This window comes from Brassica oleracea, chromosome C8 (genome assembly GCF_000695525.1).
Source record: "Brassica oleracea var. oleracea cultivar TO1000 chromosome C8, BOL, whole genome shotgun sequence".
Lineage (NCBI taxonomy): Eukaryota > Viridiplantae > Streptophyta > Magnoliopsida > Brassicales > Brassicaceae > Brassica > Brassica oleracea.
This window is the reverse complement of record NC_027755.1, coordinates 41,042,576-41,065,579: the sequence shown is the minus strand read 5'-3', so window position 1 is coordinate 41,065,579 and position 23,004 is coordinate 41,042,576. Positions and strand designations below refer to the sequence as shown.

The 23,004-nt window shown below is 36.3% G+C and overlaps 7 protein-coding genes and 3 non-coding genes across 11 annotated transcripts; 3 read left to right on the top strand and 7 right to left on the bottom strand.

Moving 5' to 3' along the window:
- Positions 1–28: 28 nt before the first annotated feature.
- Positions 29–1,417, bottom strand: LOC106307690 (protein NETWORKED 3A-like). Of its 2 annotated transcripts, none has more exons than XM_013744710.1 (3): positions 1,358–1,417; positions 1,146–1,321; positions 29–1,001 (listed from the first exon to the last, which is right to left on the bottom strand). In XM_013744710.1, exons 2-3 carry the CDS (start codon positions 1,222–1,224, stop codon positions 367–369), a joined length of 714 nt encoding a protein of 237 aa, XP_013600164.1. In that variant the 5' UTR covers positions 1,225–1,321; positions 1,358–1,417; the 3' UTR covers positions 29–366. The 2 variants fall into 2 exon arrangements, with proteins under 2 accessions (XP_013600164.1, XP_013600165.1); XM_013744711.1 differs by having other exon boundaries at positions 1,146–1,251.
- Positions 1,418–2,880: 1,463 nt separating this feature from the next.
- Positions 2,881–4,945, bottom strand: LOC106307936 (coproporphyrinogen-III oxidase 1, chloroplastic-like). Its single transcript, XM_013745033.1, has 8 exons — positions 4,268–4,945; positions 4,125–4,200; positions 3,957–4,051; positions 3,782–3,865; positions 3,605–3,692; positions 3,396–3,520; positions 3,217–3,315; positions 2,881–3,126 (listed from the first exon to the last, which is right to left on the bottom strand). Exons 1-8 carry the CDS (start codon positions 4,796–4,798, stop codon positions 3,058–3,060), a joined length of 1,167 nt encoding a protein of 388 aa, XP_013600487.1. The 5' UTR covers positions 4,799–4,945; the 3' UTR covers positions 2,881–3,057.
- A 231-nt stretch (positions 4,946–5,176) lies between these two features.
- TRNAD-GUC lies at positions 5,177–5,248 on the top strand. Its single transcript has one exon. It is a non-coding gene; the product is annotated as a tRNA-Asp (tRNA).
- Positions 5,249–5,742: 494 nt separating this feature from the next.
- Positions 5,743–7,630, bottom strand: LOC106310823 (secretory carrier-associated membrane protein 2). The gene is made up of 11 exons (XM_013748049.1): positions 7,538–7,630; positions 7,349–7,456; positions 7,212–7,274; positions 7,092–7,125; positions 6,886–7,008; positions 6,747–6,809; positions 6,574–6,667; positions 6,414–6,459; positions 6,259–6,326; positions 6,084–6,132; positions 5,743–6,008 (listed from the first exon to the last, which is right to left on the bottom strand). Exons 1-11 carry the CDS (start codon positions 7,589–7,591, stop codon positions 5,856–5,858), a joined length of 855 nt encoding a protein of 284 aa, XP_013603503.1. The 5' UTR covers positions 7,592–7,630; the 3' UTR covers positions 5,743–5,855.
- Positions 7,631–8,227: 597 nt separating this feature from the next.
- Positions 8,228–8,299, top strand: TRNAQ-CUG. The gene has a single exon. It is a non-coding gene; the product is annotated as a tRNA-Gln (tRNA).
- A 2,093-nt stretch (positions 8,300–10,392) lies between these two features.
- TRNAF-GAA lies at positions 10,393–10,465 on the bottom strand. The gene has a single exon. It is a non-coding gene; the product is annotated as a tRNA-Phe (tRNA).
- Positions 10,466–12,067: 1,602 nt separating this feature from the next.
- On the bottom strand, positions 12,068–12,985 carry LOC106310697 (N-terminal acetyltransferase A complex catalytic subunit ARD1). Its single transcript, XM_013747922.1, has 2 exons — positions 12,695–12,985; positions 12,068–12,450 (listed from the first exon to the last, which is right to left on the bottom strand). The coding sequence occupies exons 1-2, from the start codon at positions 12,936–12,938 to the stop codon at positions 12,218–12,220; spliced, it is 477 nt and encodes a 158-aa protein (XP_013603376.1). The 5' UTR covers positions 12,939–12,985; the 3' UTR covers positions 12,068–12,217.
- A 2,611-nt stretch (positions 12,986–15,596) lies between these two features.
- Positions 15,597–16,866, bottom strand: LOC106307865 (thioredoxin M-type, chloroplastic). The gene is made up of 2 exons (XM_013744947.1): positions 16,513–16,866; positions 15,597–16,027 (listed from the first exon to the last, which is right to left on the bottom strand). The coding sequence occupies exons 1-2, from the start codon at positions 16,736–16,738 to the stop codon at positions 15,711–15,713; spliced, it is 543 nt and encodes a 180-aa protein (XP_013600401.1). The 5' UTR covers positions 16,739–16,866; the 3' UTR covers positions 15,597–15,710.
- An 88-nt stretch (positions 16,867–16,954) lies between these two features.
- On the top strand, positions 16,955–19,335 carry LOC106309797. The gene is made up of 8 exons (XM_013746932.1): positions 16,955–17,301; positions 17,669–17,809; positions 17,896–17,988; positions 18,061–18,187; positions 18,307–18,413; positions 18,555–18,635; positions 18,720–18,802; positions 18,900–19,335. Exons 1-8 carry the CDS (start codon positions 16,987–16,989, stop codon positions 19,117–19,119), a joined length of 1,167 nt encoding a protein of 388 aa, XP_013602386.1. The 5' UTR covers positions 16,955–16,986; the 3' UTR covers positions 19,120–19,335.
- Positions 19,336–19,551: 216 nt separating this feature from the next.
- Positions 19,552–20,342, bottom strand: LOC106310159. Its single transcript, XM_013747377.1, has one exon. It carries the CDS (start codon positions 20,214–20,216, stop codon positions 19,707–19,709), a length of 510 nt encoding a protein of 169 aa, XP_013602831.1. The 5' UTR covers positions 20,217–20,342; the 3' UTR covers positions 19,552–19,706.
- Between the last annotated feature and the right edge of the window lie 2,662 nt (positions 20,343–23,004).

The following is a 23,004-nucleotide window of genomic DNA, read 5'->3' as shown; positions in this document are numbered from 1 at the left end:
TCGCATTGAGCAATAGCACTTATGATTTTCATGGTAGTCTGTTAACCTCATTGCCTTAATACACACAACAACAACGAGAAACTTGCAGAATTAAAGAACAAAAGATTGACTTCCAAAAGAAAGAACAAATTAAATGAACAGAAAGTGTAAAACAAACATGCATAGACCACTTAGATATATAACTACAATCCTATCAAGCCTTACACTAACTAATTGAGTATACTCGTACCTGTCACAGATTACAAAGACACTTTGAGAAAGTTGCTCAGTTTCTCTTCTTGATCACACATGCCTCTCTGATGTTTTCAAAGAGTCATGAGCTCTCTCGGGAAGTAGAATCCGTCTTTGGGAGAACCCATTTGCCTACTACCCTCCCCAAAAGCCCTTCAAGCCTAATCTTCTTAAACTCGAATATGGCTTCCGCATCTGTTGCTTCCTCTGAGAAACATCATTTTCCTTATTACTATGCTTTGCAACAACAGAAGAAACACATCCCTTGAGCTCCGAGTTCTCTTCTTTGAGCATGTCGATCGCTAAACTCATCTGCCTTATAGCTTCTCTCTTCTCGTCATCTTTCTCTCTCACCATTTCACTGTAAAACTTATTCTCCTCCCTCAGCCTCTCCATCTCTTCCTTCATCATCTGATAATTCTCATTGGCTTCACCATAATCGACTGGGGATGACTCACCTTCATCGAGCCATTTGTTTTCACCGTCATCCACTTCAGACTCAGCGTAGTGGTCATGAGTCTCACAAGCCTTGGAGTCGGGGCAAGAAGACTCATTGCAAGTCTTATGATGATTCTCTGAGCCATGTTTGTGAGCAGAAGAGGGTCGCAACAAGTCGTGCCTCTCGGCTAAGGAGCGATGCGAACGGTAGAAATCTTCGACCATGGCAACAAGCTCAGGCCTCTTCTTATAGTACATCTCAGCTCGTGCGGCAAAAGTATCCGCATCCTCATCAATCACTCGCAGCATTTCCTTTGTCTTTTCATCCAACTCTTCAATTGAAAAACCAAAAAAATTCACCATGTCAAAATATCAATGAAGTCAAAACACTTTTTCGTCACTACTAGTCGAATTAAAGAGAGGAAAGAAAGTTTCTTTTCTTCTTCTCAGAACCAAGAAATAGAGGAAGAAGTTACCAGAGAGAGTAGAATGAAGCCACGCAGAGAAACTAGTGGTGTTGTGGTTTCCAATCCACCACCATTTTGGTGACTCCATCGCCACTTCTTTCACTCTTCTCAAATCCTATCTCCACTCAAAACACATAGATTCTTCAGTTTCAAAGTTTATCCTTCACAAACTACAGCATGAAAAGCTGACAACACAGGCACAAAGTCGGAAAATACTAAACCTCGGTGAAGGATTCCGTTTACACGGCGTCAAGAACCAAGACAAGAGATTTAAACGGCGCGTTAATGAAGCGCGCAATTCTTTTAATTTACAGAGATACCCCTGGAGATTTAAGCGGCGGATGACATGGCAGCGTCAACACTGGTTTACATCTCTCAATTACGTTATCACCCCCCTTGTTTATACGAGACATGTAGCTATAAACAGGGGTAGTCTTGAGATTATGTTAGTTGATAGAGACGAAAATGATCTTATGGGTTCCACGAGGCCATGTGGGCCGTAGCGAGCGTTAACACGCAAAAGGATCTTTGTGCAACGGTCGATAAACTCTTTGCCACCACTTTACATGCTCATTAGTATAAAGAAGACGGGTGTCAAAATAAATTATAGCTCCTTGGCTCATCTCGATTTTTTATGAATATGAGCTTTATTTTTTTAGACTCATTTAATAAACCAGATTAATGATCAAATTGAACTAGATCACGAATTATATGAACGATTTTTAACTAATACGAACTAACTCATGAGCTTGGTCTTTTTATACTATACATATTAATCACGCACATATATATACATATATATGACTTCTATTTTTCTTATGTAATAAAAGACAGTTTCCATATTAATTATATTTATCTTATAAATTAAAATGTAAACCAAAAAGTTTTAAATAGATTTAAAGTGTAAAAGAATATCAATCCTCATATCATATATTTTTAGAATTAAAAGGTAATACAAATATTTTTAATATTCTCATGCAAAAAATATATATATGTTGAATAAATGAAAACTTTGAATGAATCATCTTAAGACTCTTATGTGGAATAGATTTTTGGATCACTAATTTAGTTTTTATTTAATTTAATATTAGGTTTGGTTTTTTTTTTTTTACATCTATTAGGTTTGGTTTTATTCAATGTGTTTTAGATTTTTAATATTTAAGTTTGAATTACATTATAAAAATTATTTTATTCTATATTTATTTATAATTTTTATTTTTTATATTTGATCGCGAGTTAGCTCATTTAATTCGTGATCTAGATGATATAAGTTCGAATTTACATATAGTTCATATAAGAAATGAGTTGAGCTGAGTTATCTCAGGGAAGATCCAAGCTTACTATAAGCTAAGCTAAGTTGAGCGAGATTAAAGCGTATACTGGAACAAAAACAACAAAGAAAAATTAAGAAAACTGAATCTTATCTCTCTCTTCAACAAGTTTGTAGAATATGGCAAACAGGATTCAACTTTCCATGCTTATAGTATGAAGAATAGGAACAAAAACAATAAAGGAATGTTAATTGTAACTAATCTATGACGTTTAGCGGTGTTTAAAATTTTCACTATTTATAGATTTTACTGTATTGATCGATATTTATGTTTTACAAGACCAGATACTAAACAATTGCCACAAGCTTCACATCTACCATCTTTCTCGACCTTGTAGAAGCAGTGGAAGATGTGAAGCTTGCAGCAAGTGTTTAGAATCATGGGCTCTTAATCAGTCGTTATATCTTTAACCATGGTTGTCTTAAGCTTGGATTCTATAAAACATAATAACAGCGTTTCAAACGCTTGTTCACATGCACATACCCCTTACAAACTCTCCCTTTATCCACATCTCTTCAGTACTCTAATAATCTCTCTAAAGCTGCTCAAAACTCAAACAATGAAAACAAACTCACTCGCCTCATCACATGCTATATCCACTCCTTGGGGTTGATACAAGCATCCAATAGCTTCCACTCCTCTGTCCCCTCTTCCGGTTTCTACACCCACAAAACACCGTTACTAAATTTGCAATATCCGAATGAGTTAGGACTTAGTGTCTTTCTTTCACAAATGAGAAACGAACTTACATGGTCATATTCCCATCTTGCTGACAGCGGAAGAGAGACAAGAATACTCTCTATTCTCCCTCCTGTCTTCAGACCGAACGTCGTTCCACGATCATATACCTTTTCAAATCAATGCCAACACACATTGGACAAGTACACGGTTCATCACAAAATACAAGGCTCATAAAGCTTTATAGTACCAAGTTGAATTCAACATATCTTCCTCTTCGCAGCTGTTGCCATGCCTTGTGCTGCTCTGTAAATTCCATGTCTTTTCTTTTCTCTACTATAGGTATATAAGCCGGTACAACCGAGTTCGCACATTCTGTGAAAAATCCCAAATCAAGTTAAAATTAGTCTACCAGGAACACTAAGCCGATTAGAATGTTATTGTTCATAGTCCATTTACCAGTGGAGAATTTCAGAAGCATTTCCTGATCATAGTCATTAAGATCATCAAAAAATATCCCTCCAAGTCCTCGTCTCTCATCACGGTGCTGCAAGCAAAAGATCAAAGCGTCCTTAACACAATACAACATGCTTGTAAAAAAAGACGCTTAGTCTCTGAGCTGTTCCTAGACATTACCTTGATGTAAAAGTAGTCATCGCACCACTTCTTGAACCGGGGATAGAAGGAAGGGTCGAACTTGTCACACGCTTGCTTTTGAATCTAACAACAAAGAAAGATTAAAGCTTTATAATAATAAGAGCAAAAACTCCATCAAATCACAAAGCTCAAGATAGGAATAAAGGTCTCAAACCGTGTGGAAATGCTTGACATCGTCTTCGAAGATGTAAGCTGGCGTGAAGTCAGTTCCACCACCAAACCACCACTGCCTCGGAGCTCCAGGAACATCTGCACATTGACAAAAAATCAATACTACTATCCAAAAAAAAAAAGACTGTAACTTTTACACTTTAACGTTTACCCTTTGGAGCATCAGTCTCGAAGTATCGATAGTTGAAATGCAGAGTTGGAGCAAAAGGGTTCTTGGGATGCAAGACCTACAAACAAGAATCACATAAAGACTTGACCTTCCTGTAATCTAGAGAGAGAGGGAGATGGTGTTACCGAGCTGACACCGGCGGCGAAGAAGGGAACAGGACCAGGTTTCTGATCAGAAGAAGCAGAGCCTTTAGCAGCTCTATAAGCTTCAGGAGGCATAACACCATACACAACAGAGACATTAACCCCAGCTTTCTCGAACACATTCCCGTCCTGCAACACGCGGCTTATCCCGCCGCCTCCGCCGGGCCGAGACCAGACGTCTTCTTTGAACATCGGGCCGGATTCGACAGCTTCGATGGCCTCGCAGACGCTGTCCTGAGCACCTCTAATCATGGCTTCGAAACGAGCCCTGACTGAAGTTGAAGAAGAGTGAGTGGAGTCGTCGTCGGAGTCTCTGAGGAACGTGAAGGGTCGTTCCGTTTCGGGGACTTCTTTCTCGATCGAGACGGAACATCGGAGGGAGTGATGATTGGGTTTGGTATTGATTGGTCGGGAGAAACGGACGGTAGAGAGACTGGGTGGGAGAATTTGATGAGAGGAGAAGGGAGCAAATGTAGGAGAAGAAGAGGGGAGAGTCAAAGAGTGAGAAGCCATTTTTCGATGTTGAAGAAGAAGATGGATAGAGAGAGATCTTTAATGATGATGATAAGAAAGTCGTAGTCGTCGTCCACTGATGCTGACCGGTTCCACTGTTAAATAACAGTCCCTTGTTTTAATTTCAAAACCAGTGTCCAAGTCAACTAATCCATTTATGTAACCAGACCAGAAACGCTTTATAAGCGCGGTTTAATCAAATCCGCTTATCTAATCTGTTCCATTGTCTGTCAGATATAAGGAATTTGGTTTTATAGCTCAAATTAGGCCCAAAATAGTGACCCTTTTTCTTTCTGGGTGTGCGTTAAGAAACGCCATTAACAACGTTTGACTTTATTAACGTTTAAATAAAGGTTTTGTAATGCTGCTAACAACAAAGTCGTTGTAGTATAGTGGTGAGTATTCCCGCCTGTCACGCGGGTGACCCGGGTTCGATCCCCGGCAACGGCGATTATCTTTTATTTTTTTGATTATCAGTTACTAATTGGGCTTCTACTTTGAACCCAATATAAATGCCACTTCATTAACATATTCGGCCTAGAGAAGCCCAATATTTTCGGACAAAAAGGTCTGATTTGTTTTCCCAGAAGTTCTTTAACACTTTTCGGGTATACTACGTATTTCCACACCACTTTAAAAGTATTATATAGTAACAGCTTCACAAAACTGGTGATTGTTGTGGAGAGTAGTCTTTTGGATATGTATGGTAAATGCTGATCGGGGGGAAGTTAGGCAAGTGTTCAATGGGATGTCTAAGAAGAACACCGTATCTTGGTCTGCCTTACTTGGAGGATAATGTCAGAAAGGACAGCACGAGGAAGTTATTGAGGTGTTCGTTCGTAGGTTAATGGTGAGAAGAGGAGTAGCAAAAACTATTGCACAGAGCTGGATTGACTCTCATTAGACAATGGAACAACACAGTTTCGGCTTGAGGTTTCCCCATGTACTACTACTTGATTTAGTCTTTACAAAGTAATTCCAACCAAAAAAAAAAAAAATTGGCAGCGTAGACCTCAAGCCACCGTTGATACATTCTCAAGTGAAGAGTGTTTGCCTTTCATAGCGCACGCATCAAGGTCGACGTTGCAGCTTCGCGTTTCATCTGTGCAGCTTTGCCGCTCCCTCGGAAGTACGCATATACTTGCTGAATCACCCAGATATTGAGAAGTGTTTCGATGCAGAAGAACCCCGCCCCAATGAAATACAATATCTATGAGGGAGGAAACATATTGGTAAGGTAAGCAGAAGTTAAGCACTTGTAAATGAACATAAGTAAAATACTTACTCCGACCGCAGCATTAGTAGTTAGAAGCTCAAGTGCTGGCAAGAAACCTCTGTCCACCAAACCAAACAATACATGGAATCAGATTGGACTCCCTCAGAGAGGTTGTAAGACAATTGAGTAAAGAATGTAATGGAGGTTGTAACAGATGCTTTTCATATAAGAAGAAAACTCTTACGTGAGAGATTTTCCTTGAAAGATGACTGGTGGAGCAACTGCAGCAAAGCCGCAGAATGCAATGTGAAACTGTATAGTGCAAGACAGTGTTAAACGTCGAAAGTAATCTGATGCAGAGGAAACCTACCTACCAATGGTGGATACGAATCATCTTACCACGTAAAACAAGAAGAAAGTTCCAAACTTCAGGGCACTATCAGTTCTGCAATAGGTAAGTGTACTTATTGTATTAATATTAACTCATTTAAATATCTAAGAGATCTTTTCCCCTTGTTCCTCAGCAAGTTCCAGCGTGTACTTATAGAGGTGATTTTACCTGGAAGCTCGGTAAAGAGGACGATACCACAAGACGTAAGCCCCAGGGACCCCAGCAATGAAGTAGATGATTGACATAAGCCATATAGTGGGACCTGATAACAATCAGAATCAGAGATGAGTGAAAAGGATCAATATGAATCTGATCATTTTGAGTAAAAACAGTAAGTAAACCTCCTCCTTTGATCCAAGCTACAGTTACTGCCACAATATTCCACAAGAGACATCCTATTAATCCTGCATTGGTTCAATAGTTTTAGTCTGTTTATTGACTGAACTCTGGACAGGTCTAAGGGGTGGCCTTTGGCGTTACCTAACAACGTGGTGAATGCGACGTACTGGATCTTCTGTAAGTGTATTGGAATCTCATTAGGAATGTCATGGTGAATTAGAGGGAAAAACTCTGGCCAGTTCTTCTCCTCAATTACAACTCCAGCTGCCAAAAAAAACAACCGTATCAGGGTAGCTACAATAAAAACTCTTAATAAGTATCAATGGAAGATGTAGAAGATTGTCTACTTTTGGCTATTGCATCTTCTCTTCTTTTCAGCTCCTGCGTTATGACAAGAACAAGAACAAGACTACTAATCAATACAATTCACATGGAAACTGTAGATCACCATGGAAGCTAGAACTTACCTGCTCTTTCCGGTTCAACTCGTTCTCCTTAGCCTGAAGCTCCATCTCTTTAGCTCGAAGATCCTTCAAACATAAACCAGATTTTGAGCAAACATTGAAAGGCAAAAATGGAGAAGGTATTGAATGATATGGTGTACCTTGTCGGAATCCAAAGGGATATCGATGGTAGCACCACGATCATGAGGTTCAGGTGGAAGCGGCTTGAGATAGGAGGAGTTGCTTGCTCGAGGAACACTTGTATTATCCTAAAACATTAGAACATCAATATCATTCAGGTAAGAATCACAGAAAGATCAGCATCATTCAAGAAACAAAGAGCTCATTACCGCAAAAGGATTGGTTTCTTCATCAGCAAATGGATTAGCATCTTGTCGTGCCATTTCGTGTCGTTTGTATTTTGACAGGAATCAAGAATGCTTGAGGAAATGGTTTCAACGAATGGTTACTTTGTAGTCAGAGAGAGAGAGAGATAACAAAACTAATGGCACATGTGCGCGCCAGAGAAATTCAAGGCATTTTAAATGAATGGTGCTCTCTTCGTTTTGTATTCAGCACATTTTCAACAGAAAATTTTCTAAATTTGGTCCGGTTTACTAAAATTATCCGGTTTTCTAAGACTTCAATTGGAATAAACCTGTGCTTCTTTTGTTACAGACAAAGCAAATACACACCAAAGACTGAACTGTATAACTCTTTTAAAAGTGAGTAACAAAGCTTTGAAGTAAAGTTCTAAACTTGACACGCCTCTTAACACCACCCATCCCAGTCTTGCTATGCATCAGCTTCATAGCCAAATCTGCTTGTCCAATTTTCCTCAAAAGCATTGATATAATAGTACAAATCCTCCCAGGCACTTCTCTTCCTCTCTCAGTAATCCCATCAGAAAGCTTTGTGAAGAGCTATGCAGATGATTCAGAACGGTAACACCACAAAAGAGCTTCCGGGCCAGCGACACTCGTCATATAATACTCGAGCATTTTGTTTTATAAAGTGATATTGAGTAACGTTTATCAAATGGTCCCATGGTCTAGCGGTTAGGACATTAGACTCTGAATCTAGTAACCCGAGTTCAAGTCTCGGTGGGACCTTTTTTATTTTCAAAACGCATAAAACCAGATCAAAGAGTGGCTTATTGGATTTGATGATTTGGAGGAATTTCATTTTTTTTTTCTTTCAAATCTCACCTTATCGGATCTAGTATTTGTAAAAATTGTTCTAAATCCTTCTTTATTGAATCAATGATTTATGAAAATTCTTTCAAATCCACCCTTATTGGAAAATAAAAATTTCATTGAAAATATATCTAGAGTTATTATGATTTATCTGCTAAAAAATTTATAGTTGAAAATCAGTAGATAGAAATACCATTTCAATACATGGTATTTGAAAGTCTCTTTTTTTCAGATTGAACTTTTACTAATAAAAAAAATAAATCTGCTTGCCTAGAAAATAGAAATATCATTTTTGATCTCCTCATGGAGTAGAATAATTACCAATTTTAGAAGCTCGAGTTTTCATGATTGGCTACACTTAGAACTACTTGCTTTGCCCAAAAAAAAAGAATCGGAAAGTTAAATTAGCAATTGGAATAAGCTCGGTTAACTCTTCGTCAACTCCAATACTTCACCAATAACTGTTTGATTGAATCATTGAAAAGAACTTCTGGATTTTAAGTTGATTCTGAAAGTGAGGATTTACAAATTTGGAATTGCATGTTTACTCAATTGAACTGTTAATAAGTTTGTTTGCTTCTCTTGGATTCAATTTGGTGTGATTATCACTCGGTCATTGTTTTGTTTGCATAGTAATATATCCATCAATTAATTTAAAAAGATTTTTTTTCATTAAAAAAATATTCTCTTTCAGAATTTTCAATTACTTTTTTATCACCTTCTAACAAACGGTTCAAATTCCAGATTTCTTTAAAGTTCCTATGGATTTAACATATATTGAAATTTCCTCAAATGATCAATTCAATAAGCCCCCTAATATACATTTACATCTTTTATGAACTGATGAGCCCTATAAACCACCCAATGCAAGTGCCACCATAGTTTTTATTGTGTAAATACATGAAATAAGATCAATGTTCACTCATTGTTCAATATGTTTATCAATTTATGAAATTGTTATTAGTCATGTTATCATCGTGTACTACTCATCTTATGAGTTGTAGTGTTATTATGCAAATATTTGTTTTCGAAAGTTGAATTTTTTTTGGTTGGCTTATATTTATTTGTATTAATGATTATTGCTGATTATTTTAAGTTTCTTCCTTTTTTTTATTTACTAGTTTTTTATTCATGTATTTTCATGTTGTGTATAGGAAGATGTCATATACCAAATCATCTATAGTTTTCATTATATTTCATTAGAAATTGATGCAATATTTAATGAAAAGTTATTTGAATGCCTATAAAATAACTAAATTCTCCTTTATTTTTGCTTTTATTTTTCTACTTTTGACATTTTCCACCAAATAGCTAATTTAGTTTTGGTGGTGCTACACCAACTATTTTTATTCGGACAAATGAAACATTAAAATGTTTGGTTTCGTTTGTTGAGGATGGTGATATTGTTATTGACTACACTTCATTCAAATTCAAGACTTACATTAGAAATCAAGACTTATTTGAATAGACATCGAGAAGAGTAAGTAACTTTGGTTTAGCTTTATCACTAGTTTGTTAAGTGCTGCAGAGATTTTTTTTAATGCGATTGTGATAGGTTGTTTTCTGATATCGAGTTTCAGAGTTAATCGGTGATCTAGTGGGATAATGATTTTCATGTTTTTCTTTTTTTTAAAAAAATCAATAATTGAACTAATTGAAAAAATAATAATTATAAATTAATCTATCAAAAATTGGTTTTTCTTTGGTTATCTCATTTAAACGACGCTTATGTTATGTTAAAATGTTTTAAAAATATTGCGGTTTAGCTTTATCACTAGTTTGTTAAGTGCTGCAGAGATTTTTTTTAATGCGATTGTGAGAGGTTGTTTTGTTTCGGAGTTAATCGGTGATCTAGTGGGATAATGATTTTCATGTTTTTATTTTTTAAAGAAAAAATCAATAATTGAAGTAATAAAAAATGATTAAAAATTAATCTATCAAAAATTTGTTTTTCTTTGGTTATCTCATTTGAACGACGCTTATATTATGTTAAAATGTTTTTAAAATATTGCGGTGAGCGTGGATCGAACACGCGACCTTCAGATCTTCAGTCTGACGCTCTCCCAACTGAGCTATCCCCGCTTTTGATGTTAATCAAATAGTACAATATAAAAACTAAGCTACTGAGAAGCTACTTCAATACCATCCATCAACTCTCACCATGCCATAATGTAAATTACATAAGAATTTTTTAATCGGCGCCCAAAAAATTCATTATGTATTTTAAACAGAAAAATAAATAGTTTAGGGGGTTATTGGTACAAGAATTTTTGTGGAATTTGATGATTCAAAAAGTTGAGAAAATTTTAAAAGTTAAGAAGATTTATCAAATATTCGTATATAGATTTTCATTAACTGCTATTGAGTTGTATAGAATTTTATTGATTGTCATTATTTTTATAAAGTAAGAAATTAATGGTGGTGTAGGACAAAGGAAAAGAGAATAACAATAATATATGCTACTAATGATGGATTAAAACTTCTTCAATGATTTTGTTCATGAAAATTTGAACTATTTTGTTCTCAAAATTCTCATAAGATTTCCAAGATTTATGAGTTTTCAATACTTCCACATACCTTTTTGTTTCATAATAGAACACATGTTAATGACATATGTGGTTTTGTCAACACTTCTCGTATAGTTTCGTAACTTTGATTAATTATTATTAAAATATATGCTCTTTTTGTTGGATTAATATTTTATGTTCTATCAGTTTTCATATAGTTTACTAGTTATTTTGTTGTGTGTTTGCATGTGAGTGTTTTTATTACATAGATTTTGAAAATCTTATGGATATACATGGTATTTTCAAAGTTGAATATCATAAGTAAAATTAAAGAAAACTTACATCCCAATAACAATAGATTTTAATATCACGAGGAACTAAATGTACTTGCAGTAAAGGGGTTTGGTTCAGGTATGCTACTCCAAGATTTGCATTTCTCACATGGATAGCTATACACAATAGACTATCTACAGTAGACTATTTACAGGAGATAGAATGATGAAGTGGGGAGGACCTGTCGACACTGGTTGCTCATTATGTGATGAACCATTGGAAACCAGGAACCATCTGTTTTTTGAATGCAGATTCTCAGCAGCAGTGTGGGAGAATCTTACAAGAGGAGTAATGGGAAGTGATTTTACGAGAAGTTAGAGGGAGATAGTGGATTTGATCTCCACATATCAGAACAGTACAAAGCAATTCACACTGAGGTATATTTTCCAAACAATTATTCATGGATTATCGATGGAGAGAAATGGAAGAAGGCATGGTGAGAAGCCTTTGACTACAACGACTCTTATCAGAATCATGGAGAGAAATATCAGAAACAGATTTGCATCAGTTCAGAGAATGAGACACACACAGTTGGAGGATGGACTTAGATTCTAGCTTTCAACAAGACCAGTTTCAAGTTTATAGAAGAATAAAGATTATAAAATGTATAAAAAATCTTTTTTTCTTACATATGAAGCATTGTAAATGTAACACAAAATGGTTTTTGATTGAATAAAATTTAACATTCATTCAAAAAAACAATAGATTTAATATAATTGTTAAATCAATGATATATAAACTTTTCTAATAATGAAGGATTTTGAATGGAATTTAAAAATCATCACCCCAATAATAATATATTTTACTAAGATTTTAAAAATTCTTAAATCAATAACAATGGAATCTATAAATTTTACTAACTCCTCTAAAATTCTTCTACCAATAACCCCTTTTAGTATATTCATTTGGAGAGTAATTAATGAGTGTGTACAAGACAATTGATTCACTATCCAAACAATGCTTCGCTTTGATAATCCCCAATAAATCTTTCTGGCTAAACAGAGTCATCAAAATCAAGGTACATTCTGTAAGCATCCCTATCTGCCGAGTAGTAGCTTTTCACCAGACAATCTACTTGGAACCCATGTTTTTTGTACAGATTCACAGCAGCAATCCTCGTGGGGTCGACATGAAGTGAGACCCGTTGTACCTTTCTGCTTCTGCACTTGTCAATAGCTGCTCTTAACAATGCTTCTCCATGGCCTTGTCTTCTGCAACTCTCCTTCACTGCATACTCCAACAAAAAAACACACACTGAAAAGTACTCTTGAAATACATTCTTTCTGATTGTAATAGCTCTTAGCTTGTCTGATAAGTATGTGTTCTTGTCTTCTTAACAATATAATATATTCTAAAAGTTAATTTATCAAACATTTTAAACAAGATTTCACAATAAGTTGTAGTTTTTTGTAATCCACGAGTTCATCATTGCGTAATTTCATCGAACAGTTGGTGGACGTGTATGTAATACCTGCGAGCTTGGTGATGGAAGCGGAAAGGGAAGATGGCCAAGAATACATGACATAGCCCAAAGTCTCTCCGTCGGCTGCCACGTATAGCAAACCGGCGTTTCTCTTGCGGAGCTCTCCGTCGAATGTTTGAGCGAGAGATTCGTGTTTAGGGAACGTTTTCTTCTCCAGCTTCACGATCTCTTCCACCACTCTGGCCCAATTAGTCGACCCTCTAGTTAGTTCTAACAGAACTCCTTTCTCCATTGTAGACAGATTCGATCTTTCGATGCTGATGTTTGATCCTCTCGTATAAAATGGATCGATCATGCAAGGTGTCGCGTTTTTATACTTTTTGAAATTATTCGTAATTACGAAATGACCCACTAAATTTAAGTTGATGACAATTGAGTCCTCATTGGAACATGGCTATCCCTCTCTCTATTCATATAATTAGAGAAACAATTACAAATCAGAAATGTGGATTGACAATAAATTATGGTAATGATCTTTTTCCAATATTTATTAGTTTGAATGTGTAATCATGGAAACTGTTTACAAAACCAAACATATGTGTAGACAATTACAAATAAGAAACTAAATACAGAAAGAATGCCGTATAGGAAGGATCAACACAAGTCAAACTCCGACCCTAGAAGCAACCAACAAAGACAGAAGTGTAACTGTGACAAGTGCTAAGGCTTTTATGTGCTTAGCTTCAACTCTCAAAACAAGATCATCCGGATGTTCTGGCCAGATAAGAAAAATTATTTTGCCAAAAGAAAAAAACATTAGAACGGTGTTGCTCAACATACAAGCCATGAACACTGCTGTTTTGACAAAACCTGTGATGCTTAAATCTGGAGCAGAACTGATGTAAACCTTTGTACATGTATAATATATAACAATTGTCAAAGTTACCACAATTTTTACAGTCCACTTGAGAGTTTTTACACCACCCACCAAGGCCATATCCAAGTTGATTAATTCTCTGTAAGAAATCAAGAGACATGAGGATAAGATTTGAAAAAGCACATGTTTCTAAAAACCCGATTGAAAAAGTCAGATCATAGACGTTGACAAATACAAAAGATGATGATGAAGATTACCTCAGACGTTTTGAAAATCTAATAGATGGAAGAGGTCGAGTTTTGAGATTTTCCAAGCAAATTGACTTGATCAAACAAGAAAGAAAAAACTCTGAATGCGCGTACCAATCACCAGCGATGCTATAGCTTGCCAAGTAAGGAAATTAAATTATAGGATTAGTTCGTTGACTCGATCAAGCAATGTTAAGTAGTGTTTTTAAAACCGGACCAACCCAAATGTTGAACCGGGTTCGACTATGAACCGGATACATAGCCAGAGCCAGATTGGATTTCAGATTTATTAAACTGATAAAAATTATTTAAAACTATCAAAAATCTTAAACCATCTATATAAACATAAAACAAATTTATATTTACAATGTTTATGTTTTAAATTCATGTATATTTTAATTATGTATCATATTTACTAATATTACTTTTAAATTTATACACTAGAAATATATTAACCTAGACTATTGAATTAGATTTGACTCCGTCGGACCATATTGAATCGTGACCCAAATATTATTCGGTTCATTCCGGTCCGGTTTTAAAAACACTGATGTTAAGTTTATGGACTATTGTATTTTAGCTGATACATTTGACAGATTTATGGGAGATTTGAGTAATCTTAATTGAGAAATACGGAGCACGCAATTTTTAAAAAATGTAAAACATGCTCTAAACGGATCTTTAACGGACATATATCAAAAGGGCCGGACATAAACGTGCAGGACATACCTTTCTTTTTGCAACGGCGACGACTTTGAGTTAGAAACTATTAACAATTATGAAATGACCCACTAAATTTAAGTTGATGACAATTTGATCATGGCTATCCTTTTATTCATTGGAGTAGTACATGCTCTAGTGCTAGATAAAGTGTTGTTTACATACAAGATTAGTTAGAGAAACAATTATCTAGACAAATGTGGATTGACAACAGATCATGGTAATGATCTTTATCAATGTTTATGAGCTTGAATGTGTGTTTACAAAACCAATCAGTTATGTGCTAAACATAGAAAAAGTAATGCCATATACGAAGGACCAGCACAAGACAAACTCCGACCATAAAAGCAACCAACATAGACACAAAACTAACTGTTACAAGTGCTAAAGCTCCTATGTTAGCTTCAACTTTGAAACCAAAACCACTCGTATGTTCTGGCCGGGTAAGATGAACTATAGCTTCAACAGAAAAAATCATTGGAACGGTGTTGCACAACATACAAACCGTGAACATTGCTGTTTTGATAAAACCTTCGATGCTTAAATCTGGAGCAGAACTGATGTAAAGCTTTGTACATGTGTAATATATAACAAACGTCAAAGTTGCTACAGTTGTTGCAGTCCACTTGAGAGTTTTAAGACCATCCTTTGAAGTTTCTGTGTTTTGCCGGTTAGGTCTTCTGTAACGTGGTGAAGCACTCAAGAGAATTGGTTGTGAACCATTTGGTGAAACAGCAGATCCCAAGGCCATATCCAAAGTTGATCAAACCTCTGTAAGAAATCAAGAGCCATGATGATAGAATTTGACAAGCACATCTTATTAAAACCAGATTCAAAAGTTAGATCATAAGCTTTTAAACATGAAAATAAATAAACTCCCAAAGACTACCTTAAAACGTTTTGAAATCCAGTTGATGAGAGAGGAAGAAAGAGATGTTCCTGAAGTTTTGAGATTTGTCAAGAAATTTGGGGGAGCAACCATACTATTTGATCCGAACAAGAGAATGACTTAGCTTGCCAAGCATGGAAATTAAATAATAGGATTAGTTTGTTGACTCCGACAATAAACCAAACCGTGTAGATAAAGTCACCATCATGAACACGATTTCTTAAAACCAAAATTATATTATTATCATCATACATGTCTAGATGAGGAGTAGCAGATAAGTTAAGTCCAAATTACAAATATAGAGAAACAAAAGAGAGTGATCCACATGCTTCACTGCAAGAATTTATCAATGCTCGTTGCTAATGTGGTTTTAGGCACTGCACCAATGATTGTATCCTTCTTCTCGCCTTTAACGAAGATCATGATGGTTGGAATGCTTCTAACACCGTACTTTCCCGGGGTCGCCGGAGAATCGTCAGTGTTTAGTTTGAAGAACTTGATCTTCCCAGTGTACTGCTGTGCTAGTTCGTTGACAATGGGATCAATCATTTTGCATGGTCCACACCATGGTGCCCAAAAGTCCACAACAACAGGCTCATCAGCCTTGAGTACTAGTGACTCCCACGTTGAATCGTTCACCATTGGAACTGCAATAGACAGAATAACAAAAACCAACTTCAAATGGTCATTATGGTCCAAAACTAACTAAACAATGTTTACATAACGCTTCATAACATCACCATAAAGAGTACACAAGTGTTTTTTTATCGTGATTTGAAAGAAACGCAAACAAGAATAAAGTATTTTGATTCGGAAGCGGCATAACTAAAGGATAAGGCTCTCTGTTTTAAGATCTAAGCTACAATTATCAGCAAGTGATGATTCTTTAGCCATGTCATTAACCAACGAAACAATCCAAGCTACACTACTCCTTGAATCAGTGTGTGTGCTATACAATAAGCAAACATCTCAGTTTATATTACCTACTTCAACATCAGATCCAAAGATGCAAACTTTCTGCAATTTCATAACTCAAATGTCTGCAATTCGATAGAAAGTTCAACACTTTTCGAACGAGTCACAAAGGTTTAACAGCAAAAAATTCACGCATTATGAGAGATAACAAACATACTCCCTGTAGTAGTGTCCTGAGCTTCACAGATGATGATCCCTCCTCGTCGTAATCGAGAATCCCTAGAATTCTTGGAGACCGATGATAGAGAGACGCGAGTCCTCAATCCTCCTCCCACGGAGAACATTTGTCGAGTAGTAGAGAGTGAAACTTTCGTTGAGGATGCGATCATCTTCTCTGACCGGAGAGAAATTGGCGGACGAGTAGTACACGCGAAAGCAGCCATTGTAGAGAGAGAGAGAGAGAGAGAGAAACAAGAAACACACACGATAGGTTCTGTTCCTGAGATTTTTCTCAGACCTCAAATGTAATAATATCCAGGAAAAGAATAATATGCGAAGAAGATAACAAACGAAAAAAATAATGATCTGAATATTAAATAAATAATGTTATAAGCCCATTGGGCCTTGGTTTCGTTAAACCATGAAACATTATTCCTCGATAAACCCAAAGTGAACCAACACTCAAAACACGATGCGTTGTTTCGCCGGAGCTTCTTCTGCGCTTGATTTCTCCTCTCCTTCTCTACTCTTTAGCCACCGCATCCGCTGCCGCCGTCAACTCGAAGTCATTGGCCGGAGATTAGTTATGTATTCCGTTAGCTCGCAAGCTCGGTCGAGGGAATCCGGAGGTTGCGACGACGGAGTCGTCACGGAAGAGGAGTGGCGGAGATGGGGAGCGGTTTCTCCATTACCAGCTGCGGTCAAACAGATTGTGAATGATCTGAAGGTTCTCGAGCTTAAAGTGGATGCGCAGATTGAGTTTGGTGGAAATGGTGGCAAGTTACAGGTAGAGTTAGCCGATGATGATGATGAAACGTTGTCGCTTTGTTTCATTTCAAATCGTTTTGTGTTTTAAATTAGTAAGTTAAAGTGTGGAGCTGATCCAAAAGCCGTTTTGGTTTGAGCTTCTAGAAGACAGTGACGTGGGAGAATACTTCTAGAAGATAAGTGACTTAAGAATATAGTATGCGTTTGTGCTTTAGGAAGGTGTCTAGAGATTAGATTCACAAGAGCTCACTCAAGCGTGTAATATAGTTCTTATCATCATCAATCAACGTTTCTTTGCTTTGTTGTCTACATTTCTCTTAACAATGTGTGCTCTCTTAAGTGTTGGATAGGTTATTAATATTCTACTTGTGTTGAAACTATCTCAGGGAGCGTTTGGTGCGTATGAAGATAAGAAGCATAGGGCTACATATGAAGCATTAGATGACCCTGAGAAGAAGTTTCGTTTTTTCTCTGCTCGGCAAGTTGCTTGTAGGCTGCTTGGGAGCAGAGGTTATTTATGCCAGAAGGTAATTTCACTTTTACTCTTCTTCAGTTGCTTTGTGATTCTAATTCCATGTATAAGAACTCAATTTTACTGATTTTGGGTTTGCAGTGCTGGCTTGCTATGGAGGATTGCATGTGTTCTAACGTCAAGCCCTGTGGTTTATGGAAAAGGATACGGTTTTGGCTCTATATGCATCCTAGGGTTAGTATTGGTCTCTTTGAGTTGGTTGTACCCAAATCTCTATGTGTTGACATGTTGTTTCCATGTTGATAGGATTTTCTGCGCCAGAACAACACAGGTAAGTTGTTGTGGCAAGTATTTGGTGTACACTCTGCTTCACTCTGCATCTTTGGAATAGCTGAAGACGAAGAGGTCATGTGGGATGAGTTTAAGCATGCAGGTGTTTTGATTCTACTAGTCTTAGACCCCTGCAAGTTCAGTTGCATTTTTTTTGTAAATAACTGCTTTTGCTAAAAGCCTTTTTTTTTTTTTTTTTTTTTTGTTATGATGGATGTTCAGGAAAAAACCATGTCCGTTGCCTCTATCCCAACCAGAACTCGGAACTCACGTTGTCTGTTGAGAACGCTTTTGGTGATTCAACTTCAGAGAATCCTGGATCATCCATGGTAATGATTGCAATATCATTGCTTATGTATAGTTTCTCTGTTCTTTAGTCTTATACTCTTATGCTTATGTTCAACATAAAAGTTCGACAAGGATATAGAATGAAAATGTATTCATTGATCGCTACGCTTTCTATTTCCCAGGGAGATGAGGATTCAACTTTGCATTTCATTTTGCTTGATGGCACCTGGAACAATTCAGCTGCAATGCTCAAGCGTCTAAAGGTATAATAACCTTTCCAATTGACTATAGCTCACACGTAGTTCATCTCTGTCATTTTACCAAGACATTAAGACCCATATGTGTAGGATCATGCAAAGACAGTATGGGGAGATGAAGATCTTCCTTGCATATCTCTTACAACAGGTGCATCAGCAATGCACAAACTCAGGTAACAACATTCTCAAATCTCTATACTACTCATGCTCCAAAACTCCTCTGTTCCACAAAAGTGATTATCCTTCTAAATTTGATCTTTTACCCTACAGACCACAACCATCATGGGACCGGACTTGTACGGCAGCAGCAGCGATTGGACTCCTATCTGAGCTGAGCCTTCTCCCACAGTTAAGCAGCTACGGTTTAGACAAACAAGCCGATGCAGTCGAGGAAGCCTTGGTCGTATTACTGGACTCATTAACAGGACGACGCTTAAGAATGGGAAGATCCATAACTCGTAAAGTGAGAAACACCATCAGCATTTGCTAACAACGGAACCAGTTGAGACACATGATAGATTCCTGGCAGGGCTTTGATTACATCAGATACAAAGATCATGATGCCTTGGTTCATGTAAGTTCTAATGGTTGAAGCAAACGCATTATTGAATTGTAACAGTGATCATGAGCAACACTCACCCAAGTTAGTGCCACACCTCACTTCAAAAACAAACATTTTGCTCCATGAAGATTTATCTTTAATACAACAATGTAATTTCTTTTTTATTATGAAATGTTAGAGTTATAAATAAATTACAACTAAATAATCAAATTAACTTCTTTTTGTCTCGGTTCGATTTGGTTTGTTGGGGTGCAAGGACAGTTTAACCATGAACCTTACCCAACAATGCAAAGCAAGCAAACATGCTGAACAGTTACTCAAAATCTCTAACAATTTCACACGATTTCAAGAAAATAATGATTTCGTGAACATCTCCTGTTATATGGTCACAAAATGTACATATACATCGCTAATTAACTTCATTAACAAAAGGTTAAACAAGAAACAAAATGGGAACCAAATATTCATCATAAAAATCGTCAGATTCCAAGAAAAAAAACTTCTAAATAAAACCCTTAAACCGAATCAAAATCCTTTCTAATAAGAACAAAATAACCCAAAACAGCACAAACCGCAGCAACAGCATTGCCTTCTTTCAAAAGAACCTTAAACACAAACCCAAACACTTCTCTCGTAATCTTCCGAGCCTCAACAACCAAATCTCTCCTCGACTTCCCAAAGAAAGCTAGCAACACAACCACCGATATCCATATCACCATAACCGCCGGAACAGCCACCGCCGCCGCCGCAACCATCGACATCGCCCCGAACACTGCTCCCAGCACCACAGAAGCGTAAACCGCCGGTATTCGAGACGGCGGCGACGGCGACGACGTGTACTGGAGCTTGTACCAGCTGAGCACGGATCTCAAGAAGTTCCACGAGGAGGACAGGAGAATGGCGTAGACGGCGACGAAGAGACAGACCCATGTCCTTCTCTTGCTCATGATTCGCATAAAGATGAGGTACGATCTTGGAGGAGGTAGCGAAGAAGATGAACTCGATGCTCTTGGAGAATCCACCATCTGGAGATCTGAGTGTGTTATTATTTTTTTTTTTTTCTTGAGAGGGGACTTTGTACTATTGTCTGAAATTGAAATCTCCGTGATTTGGGATTTGTCCGAAGCTGAAGAGAGAAAAGAAAGAAAGAAAGATTTGGAGAAAAGTCTTCTGATTTGGAGGAAATAGATTAGTAGTCCTCGTGAGTCCCACTCTCACATCAAAGAGCGTGTTTTACACTCGTCGCTTTGGAGGTTTCTAGTGGAGAACACGCGCTTGCAGTTTCCTTTATTTATTTCCTGATTTCACGATAATCCATATATGGAAACTGGGAACAAATGCATATTGCATGAAAAATGCGTGAACTTGATAGAGGCGTAGGTTATATATCTAATTTCCATTAATATCACAGACTAGATAAGTATAAGGGAATAATTGTTTTACAAAAATAAAAATGTATTCCTTCTTTGTTTATTTTTCCTCTCCGGAATTTATGACGAAAGACAATTCCTGTGTATGGTACTTTTCGGATAAATATGTTTAAGACGACGTAAGTAAGATTCTTTTGGTTTAGTCGTATATGAAGTTAGGAATAAACAAACAAACAAATGCGTTTTGTCTTTCTTTAAAATATTGTGGTTCGTCTCAATTAATAGGGCCTCTAAGCTTATTTTAGCCGACAAGGACAAAAAAAGAAGGACGAATCATGTAATCTTTAATGATAATTAAGTAATTTAAGACTTAGTGAAGTCATTTCTTTTTATGTTTATCTAATTTATTTTGATGTCTTAGAAGATGAGAAAGAACAGGACGATACTTCTTAACGTTTACCGCTCAAGCCATATTTTATATTCTTGTATCTAGCCATGAAAATGAAAATATTTATTAGCATAAGATCAAACACTAGCTAGTCATACAAGATGAGAAAACTGTAATTGTGTATTTCAAGATGGAAACCATAATGTATTATTATCCATAATGCATTTGACACAAAGGGGAAGAATACGACATGGTGTTGTGCACAGGGCCGGCTTATTAGGGGGACAAGCGGTGCGACCGCTCCGGGCCCAAGCCCGTGTCCTCCCGTATAATACTAACTAAGAGGCTCAATTTTTTTATAAATTTATATTTTTATATATAAAAAATTATAAATATAATAAATAAAATTGAAAATGATCTAAATTATTTGATATGTATATAGTTTTATTTTCATTACAAAGTACTACTGATTAAATTTTAAAAACATTTTAAACACTATTTATATACAAATTTTAGATGGTAAAAAAAAAATATTATTCGCCCTAAGGATTTTAACAGTGTTGAGCCGGTCCTGGTTGTGGATATCAACGTGAGTGTCTTCAATTTCTTTTGTGCATTACCACAACGTACAACTGCGTACAATATATAGGTTAGAGGGGAAGAAGCAGATTAACTAAGCTTAATTGGGGTTTAAAATATCTGTCAAGATGGCCAAGAGAGGAACCTACTCAATGGTGATGCGTTTCCTAGTCGTCACTACACGGTTTCAGCTTCCCTTGCTTCACAAATCAAATTTGTCTTTTAACTGAGCCATATAGAGACTCCAATGGGGGTACTCATAACCAGGGGCGGACCTAGGTGAAAGGTAGGTCGGGCATGTGCCACATACAAGAAAATAAATTTCATTAGTTTTTTTGAAGATTTGAGGAATTGAAATGATTTCAACCTCTTATGCCCCATGTTAAGAACTTAGTTATCTAATATAGAGTGCCGCATGTTATAACATTTTCTAGGTCCACCCCCCATAACCATGCTTCAACTAAACAAATATGTAACCATGATAGCTGAGCAAGTGTAACATATACAGTACGACAGATTAGTTTTCTCTAAAGCAAGTGTTTGTTGTCAATAAAAAGTAAATGAGTTGGTTATTCTCTAAAGACATCGTGCTGTCGTGTGAGCTAGTAGATTAAAAATATATTTCCTAGGTATTGTAAAGACTATATGTATATACACAAACAAGCGTGTACGTATTTGTGTTTGGCAACTTGATATTTTTATGTCTCAGTCAAACAGTATATATTCCGAATCACAATTCTGACTTCTTTCATATTCGTATTTAGCTTCTTATTAACTATCCTTCTGGTTCTTGATATTCATTTGTCTTCATTAGTTTCACTATTTTCATTATATTGTTTAGGTATAAATTCCGAGAACTTAATTAAAGATAGAACGAACTATTCAGATAACTTGTGAACTTTTATATGGTTAAACAAACGATTTAGTTGGAGTAAGTTAAACAAACGTATTTAGCTTCTTATTAACTTGGTCAAAACAAGTAGTTTTGCAAGCATGGACCAAGACTTGAGAGGAGTATTATTTTCTTTTAAATTAATCGTACTTTTAACTAGCATCTACGTTGACTTTTTTTTTTGAACAGCCTACCTTGACCAAAACAATTTTACCATGCTAACAAACCTTTTCAAAAAACAATTGTCACTCACTTTCCAATCATATAAACCGAAATTTCTCAAGACAAATTATAAAATAGTTACAGGAGTGAGGAGAGACAGAAAATGTGGAAAAGATCTATCTCGTTGACCAAAGGCGGCTGAGTTAGTTATTGACATTTATCTAGTATATGTTTGTTTATAAATTCATTAATACATTAATTTATGAGTTATTCTTGGGTTCACCCCCTAGGGTGAACCTCTAGGTTCACCAACCAATAGGATTTCATTATTTCAAATTCGATATCTTTTAAAAAAGGAAACAAAATATTATCAAGTTATATTATGTTTTTAAAATAAAAAAGTAAAAAAAAAATAGTAGTTA